Source organism: Sinocyclocheilus anshuiensis, unplaced genomic scaffold (assembly GCF_001515605.1).
Source record: "Sinocyclocheilus anshuiensis isolate Anshui unplaced genomic scaffold, SAMN03320099.WGS_v1.1 scaffold261, whole genome shotgun sequence".
NCBI lineage: Eukaryota > Metazoa > Chordata > Actinopteri > Cypriniformes > Cyprinidae > Sinocyclocheilus > Sinocyclocheilus anshuiensis.
Window position 1 is genome coordinate 83633 of NW_015536515.1, and position 7944 is coordinate 91576.

The window sequence follows — 7944 nt, forward strand, 5'->3', positions numbered from 1 at the left end:
AGTCAACATAAATGCATAAAGCAAGAGCCTGATCATCTGGTGGTGGGACGTTTCCTCTGGGCGCAGCTGCTTTCTTCAGCGGGCAGGGGAACAGATGAGGGGTGTCAGAACTTTAAACAGACCCCATTGATCTTCTCAATAAAACGTGGCTCTGCAAACTGCAAGACCCCAAAGCCATGTCAAAGAAAAGCGAGGAGATTTTGACATCCTGGTAATAATAGGGTCTGAAATCTTTTGTTGCCAAGAGTGAGTCAGTGCTACACAAATATTTAGCTTGATTCGGCTCGTGTTCGCATGCATATTCTGCTTCTATATGACAGATTCAGCCACCGTGAGGGTTTGGCTCTGAAAGGAGAAATACAAAAATACCACACTGAATCTGAGCGTGTAAAATAAATGCAGACCGTTGGCTCGCCTGATTTAAGAGCTCTCAGATTCGACAGGCTAAAGGTTAAAACAATGAATGTTAAGAGCTGCTTTACTCCTTTTTGCAGCTACGGGGTGAAAGGTTAAATCCACTGCAACGTGTCAGAGTTTGCTACGTGAACTCTGAGAGATAATTCTCCCAGCCAGCTTCCAAACTCCAGGCGCCCTCTGAGCAAAAGCAATTATATCTGCAGTCAGTGTGCCAGTAAAGCGCAGGCCGCTTCCCGGTGATATTTGCTGGGCTCCGTTCAGGGGAATTCTGCTCCGGTACACTCAGTGTTTTGCTTGTGGTAAGGATTTATTGTGCAATTTGGTTTATTACCGCTGTGGTCTTCGGCTAAGTAGCTCGCTCACAATTACATTCCAAGCAGCACTACACCTGGCCTCTCCAAACAATAACAAATCCACGAGGGAGGAAACCCAAAATTAATGAAAGGTTATCGCCATCATGCCCGGTTTAGTGCTCACTGCTGAGACGAGCGGGTTATTTATAGCCCTGCGAAAATAAACACGAAAATATCGCCGTAATGCCAGACAGACTTTGTCATTCTGGAATCGCCAAATTAAGAAAAACACAAGGAGATCGGCCACTTTGAGGAATTTACAAGGTGCTGAAAGGCAGATATGCATGGAGACATTCTTCAAAGCTCGACAGCTGGCTATCTGAAATCTCGTGCAATGCTTTCTTGAGTTCATTACACTGAAAATATGCTGTATATTACATGCAATACTACTGTATGTATGTCATGTTGTTATATATCATATCAGTTATTTTATAGCCTTTTATAGATCTGATTGGAAACACGTGTGTCTATAAATCTGCCTGGAGCCGGTGTCAGAAAATAAAGATGGCTTTGGAAATCAATATTTACCTTCTTTTCAGAAGTACCAGAGACACCAGTCGAACCCTCACCTGTTATGGCAATATTTGGAGTGCCGTAATATGATTTTAGTGCTAAAAAGTTTAATAGCATTTGCCAGCCTTATAGCAAGCAGAATTGTACTAATCAAATGGGAAATATTGTATTAGAGACCTCATGCATCATCCAACAAGGGGAAAAAGGCACTTTTCAGTAAAAGATAAGAGCCATTATGTTGATTGGCAGCCAGTCTTGACTTGTATAATAAATTAGTTAATCAGGTCTTAATAACTTTTGTTATTACCATTTGATAATACTCATTATATACTTCCACAATATGCATTACTATTATTATTGCATTAATTTATAATTGATATACATATATAAATAGACAGGTGAGCCAACTGAATATAATGCATCATATTTTTCTCCATATTTTGTATTATTTTTGAATTATTTATTCATGTATAATATAATAATTGTGAAAGATTTATTATTTTATACCTATATAAATAGACATACAGACAAATAAACATGAGCAAAATATATATAATGGACCATGTTTGTGTTCATATTATTGTATTATAATTTATTATTATGTATTTATTTTATAATATAATATGTATAAAACATTTTTTATTTATACAGATAGATGAGCCAAATGTATATAATGTACTCTCTTTTTATTCATATTTTTGCATTGTAATATTTGTATGAATTATATATGTATAAGATATTCATTTATTTAGACAGGTAAACATAATTATTATTATTATTTACTTTATTGTATAATATAATATTTATAAAAATGTATAGATATACAGTGGGTACGGAAAGTATTCAGACCCCCTTAAATTTTTCACTCTTTGTTATATTGCAGCCATTTGGACCGTTGGCTCGCCTGATTTAAGAGCTCTCAGATTCGACAGGCTAAAGGTTAAAACAATGAATGTTAAGAGCTGCTTTACTCCTTTTTGCAGCTACGGGGTGAAAGGTTAAATCCACTGCAACGTGTCAGAGTTTGCTACGTGAACTCTGAGAGATAATTCTCCCAGCCAGCTTCCAAACTCCAGGCGCCCTCTGAGCAAAAGCAATTATATCTGCAGTCAGTGTGCCAGTAAAGCGCAGGCCGCTTCCCGGTGATATTTGCTGGGCTCCGTTCAGGGGAATTCTGCTCCGGTACACTCAGTGTTTTGCTTGTGGTAACGGCATGACAAGGTGTAAGCCGGGGAGGAACGCTGTTTATCCCACCAGTGAAAGCAACTGGCTTTGTAAGCGCAGTTATTTACTTAACTCAGTTCAATTCTCATATCACATTGCAGCGGTCATCCGTTTCAGAAGGCTGGAAAAGCCGAGGAAGCATTTGAAGTAGGTGGTGTTCCCGTTTGGGCCGTCTCTGATGATGCTATTTATACTTAATTACAGATTGCTGTAAAACCCTTTTCCAGATGCAAATGTCTCAAGCCGAACATGTGCACAAGGGTGTCATGATAGATACCTTAAACTCTTATCAGCACATACACTTGAACCCAAATGACCTTTGATCATTATTACTGGCATTAATACATGCAGCCATAAGCTATTATGATCAACTATACACTTAATATTGAAATTAAGAGTGTGAAATCTAAATACATTCACTTTGTTTAAAAAAGGTCACTTTAATGGTCTTATTGTGCCCTTTATTTCTTTAAAAGAACATACAAAATGTTATTCTAGAGAAAAATTGTTTTCATAAATTAAGCAAAATAAAAATCAAATAAAACTTTTCCATCTCCTAAACAACTTTTTTGCTGACATAACCAAGGTCATGCAGCAGGGAATATTACAATTAGAAAGTAATATTAAAGGGTGCTTTAATAGTCTTATTGTGCAAATTTTTTCCCTTTAAAATAACACACACTTCATTCAAAAATAAAAATACAATTCATAAATTCATCAAAATTATAAAAAAACAAATACAAAATGTAAATAAAATAACAAAAATAAAATAAAACTTTTTCTGTCTCTTTAACAACTTTTTTGCTAACTTAAAGGGTTAGTTCACCCAAAAATGAAAATTCTGTCATTAATTACTCACCCTCGTGTTGTTCCAAACCCGTAAGAACTTCGTTCATCTTCGGAACACAATTTAAGATATTTTTGATGAAATATGAGGGCTCTCTGACCCTCCCATAGACAGCAAGGTAACTACCACGATCAAGGTCCAGAAAAGTACCAAGATGATCGACAAAGTATTCCGTGTGACATCAGTGGTTCAACTGTAAAGTTACGAAGCTACGAGAATACTTTTTTGCGCAAAGAAAACAAAAATAATTACTTTATTCCACATTTTCGTCTCAACTGCGTCACTTGTGGACGCGTGTTCACGACAGTATCATGACGCGAGCGTGTGGCGGTATTTTTGTTTTCTTTGCGCAAAAAAGTATTCTCGTAGCTTTGTAACTTTACAGTTGAACCACTGATGTCACACGGACTACTTTGTCTATCATCTTGGTACTTTCCTGGACCTTGAACGTGTGACAGAATTTTCATTTTTGGGTGAACTAACCCTTTAACCAAGGCCATGCAACAGGAAAAAGTAATATTAGACAGTAATATTAAAGGTCACTTTAATGGTCTTTACATACACTACATTATTCTAAAAAAAAAAAAAAAAATGTAAATTCAAAATAAAATTAAATAAAGTAATTTCTGCTCCAGGCAGAAAAAATAATAAAAATCTCTCTGACATTGTGTAAGTACAGGTATTTTCATTGACTCACGAGGTTGATGAGCTGGGTGTGCACTATGTCCTCCACCAGGGCGGCGGTCTCGTGCAGTGGTCTGCGAGCATCACCAAGAGCAAACCTGAGAGACAAATACACAAGCTTTACAAAAAGCACTTAGTATGTTTAAGCTCCTGACCAACATGTTTCACAATCACCATGTTGAACCCACAACCCTTATTTCAGTTGAGATAAATAATCTAAAATGGATTCTCTATTAATGCCATAACTGTGAGCAAATGTTCATAAAATGGCAATTAACACACAGTTAAGCCCTCAGTTGGGTAATAAAAAGGCATCAGCCATTCATAGCAATAGCTGACATTCATTATAGATGGCTTGAGTTTCCAATGCTAGAGCTATTTACAAAATCTGAGGGCCTTTATTCACAGTTTTTCCCACACTGCATCTGCCAAAGCTTCCCACATCGCAGTGTGCTTAATATCGACACAGCGGTTTCATCCAATAGTAGCACAAACCACCGGACGGCCACAGACTCTCGCTTTTAAAAGAGGAGAAGATGGGAACTTCCATGAGAAGCTCAACACTTTCGACGGAAGAGGCTTCATCAAGCAACACGTCTGGCTATAAACTCCATTTCACAAAGAACCATGACAAATGATTTACACTTACTTCATTAGGGAAAAAAAATAAGCCATTTTCTTCATGAAGTGACAATTCTGGTCAAAAACCACACAAGTTATGTCTAACTTAGTTTTCATTTTTGAGAAGAGTTTCTATCATTGGCTTTTATATGTTTGGCTTATTGATTCCTCTCTTCAAACTACACAAAGTTACTTACTATCCATTAAGTATGAGTATATTTAACCCTGGCAAAAATTAAAAAAGAAAGAAAATACTACAACTAGTGCCTAATTGCATTTTTATTTACTTCATATGGTTCAAAGACACGTAAAGCACTTATGGAATCACCTAGTGCTCAAACTCCGGCTCCGTGCATCTAGTTATTGAAGTCTCAACTGTGACCGTCTTCAATTAACTTTTATTGTGTTCCTGTTTTTTTCTATCCACTTCAATCCATTTGAATCCAAACACCTCCCAGAGGAAAAACCATAATTTCCTCCAGTGTTGTAATTTATTCCACTTGTTTAGTTACAAAGCATTTCAGCTCAGATAAAAAACAAATAAATACAATTATTAAAATGAAATTTGAATTCCAAATTTATTTAAAATGAAAATTAAATCAAATGAAATAGTTTAATTTATTCCACTTGTTTGGCATTTCAGCTCATACCAGGAGTAGCAAGATAACACAGAGCCTTTACAATAAAATTTTTATATAAATAAAAATGTATTCCACTTGTTTTGCATCTCTGCTCAGACTAGGACACTAGTATGACAACACAAAGCTTTAATAATAAAATAAAAAATAGATAAATTAAAATAAAATAAAATAAAATAAAAAAATAAAACAAAACAGAAAGCGTAGATGCTTCAGACTGAACTGCAATCAGTAGAGGACCATTTTTGCCATCCCAATGTCTTCTTTTCAATATGGGTATTTAACGAATACATTTGACACACTGATACACTTAATACGTTTCTAGCAATGACATTAGTGGATATGAAAATGCATTTTGACATTTGTTCAGATTGATACGAGACTCATGTTGGGGTCCTGAGCTTCCTGTCGGTTTACTTCACAATAATGAACCTGTACATTACTTATTAGACAATTTGGCTTATTTCCTAGCTTTTACAGTTTAATATCTGTTATAGAAATGCTAATATTACTCAATATCTCCAAAATAATGTCCACAATCATGCTGCTGGATTTGAATGAATCCTTCCTCTTCATTTGACTTTGACCAGCTAAAGCGACCTCGGCATCACGATTAGAATTGCATCCTTTCTCTTTCTAGCATCTAAGCGGGCAGCGGGCAGACAGCATCATCCGTTTGCAAAAATAAGCTGAATGTTTGTATAGAGATGTTGGGTTGTGAGCGCGCCTGCGGTGGTGCTCTTTCCATCTCGCCAGCTTCCCGTATTTGCTTAGAAACAGAGAGAGCAATGTGACTGATGTAAACACATTGATTTGACAGTCCTGATTCCAGAAATCAATCGGTGTTTAAATACAGTGCAGAGATCAGAGATGCTTACAGTAAACATCTCGTCCACAGGGACCCGGGGCCAGACGACCAACACCATACAGTACAGCAACAGAGACAGAGCGCCTAGCTAGAAGCAGTTTAAAGAAAAAATAATATTTAAAATGAACATGAACCAGTTTACATTTTCATTACACAATCCTGGTCTTAATTTAAACGATAACTCATATGCACGTTATTCTACAGGAAAAAAGTCTTCATAATCTTTCACCAAAGTGCATTAAGTCGCTCCTCCTCTGAAACGACATTCCTTTTTGCTTGAGGTCAGCTAGGACACAAGCTACTGATTCAGTTTTTTTTTTTTCGATAACTCATATGCACGTTATTCTACAGGAAAAAAGTCTTCATAATCTTTCACCAAAGTGCATTAAGTCGCTCCTCCTCTGAAACGACATTCCTTTTTGCTTGAGGGCAGCTAGGACACAAGCTACTGATTCAATTTTTTTTTTTTTTTTTACATTTCTTTAGGCTATATTTAAATCTATTAATTTAGTAACATTAATGCTGCTGTTGAAGGTAATAGAGTAATGGTTAACTAGATTTTATATTTGATATGTATTATTTTATTTATATTTTAGTAAATAAAATAATAATGAAATAACAATAAAATTGAAACATCACAAAATCCACAAAGTTATTGTTACATGGTTAACCAACGCAATTATGATTGTGAATTGATTCAGCAGACGGCTGGTGAAATCTAATTAGGGTTGCAACCAAAGTACAACGTGTTTTATATGAAAACATTTTGTGCTTTCTTTTGTTGCATGTACTCGGCCCTCGGGCCGCACACACTGACTTCACTAATGTGGGCAGGGTTTAAGGATAATATTTTCATTTCACAACGCTAGCGTATGTCTTGCTTAGGTAGATAAAAAGAGCGGCTTTATCCCCGTTCAATCAGCAACTACTGTTATCCGAACCAAAGCACTGAATCAAGTCAATGAGGCAGATAACGCAATTATGATTGTGAATTGATTCAGCAGACGGCTGGTGAAATCTAATTAGGGTTGCAACCAAAGTACAACGTGTTTTATATGAAAACATTTTGTGCTTTCTTTTGTTGCATGTACTCGGCCCTCGGGCCGCACACACTGACTTCACTAATGTGGGCAGGGTTTAAGGATAATATTTTCATTTCACAATGCTAGCGTATGTCTTGCTTAGGTTGATAAAAAGAGCGGCTTTATCCCCGTTCAATCAGCAACTACTGTTATCCGAACCAAAGCACTGAATCAAGTCAATGAGGCAGTTTTAAGCCCAAGATAAACTGCAGAACAGCAAATGCTGTTTATATTTCAGACGCTCGCGTGGGCCGAAGAGACAAGCGTAAGATCCACACAGGGAGAGGAAGGGAGAAACTGAGGATGGAGGAAGTTTCTAGACTGTATCGTGCCATCCTTAAACACCGTCACACAGTCTGACCGCCTCACCTGGGATCTGACATCACAACACTGAGAGAAAACATCGTATCCTGGAAACAACTACAGAACCAAAAATAATAAACCTTTATAGATGTCCAGACCATTGACTCAAGCTAACCAAAGTCTTATGCCTCAGAACACTTAAAAAAAACAACTTAATAAATAAAATAATACCTCTTAATAAATAAATAAATATGTAATTATTAAAATATAATTCTAAAATTCTAATTATTATATAATTTAAAAAACATTAAAATAACCAAAGTCTTATTCTTCAGAACACTTAAAAAATGAGTACACATTTAATAAACAGTTCATAAATAATATAATAATTTAA

At 36.2% G+C, this 7944-nt stretch overlaps 1 protein-coding gene across 3 annotated transcripts in view; it reads right to left on the reverse strand.

The window, feature by feature from the left end:
• LOC107692371 (transcription initiation protein SPT3 homolog) overlaps positions 1-7944 on the reverse strand; it is a 126885-nt gene that overhangs the window by 54637 nt on the left and 64304 nt on the right. For all 3 annotated transcript variants that reach the window (XM_016491392.1, XM_016491382.1, XM_016491402.1), the window contains exon 3: positions 4052-4136. In XM_016491392.1, the coding sequence (XP_016346878.1) occupies positions 4052-4136 (85 nt within the window). The remainder of the gene's footprint in view (positions 1-4051; positions 4137-7944) is intronic.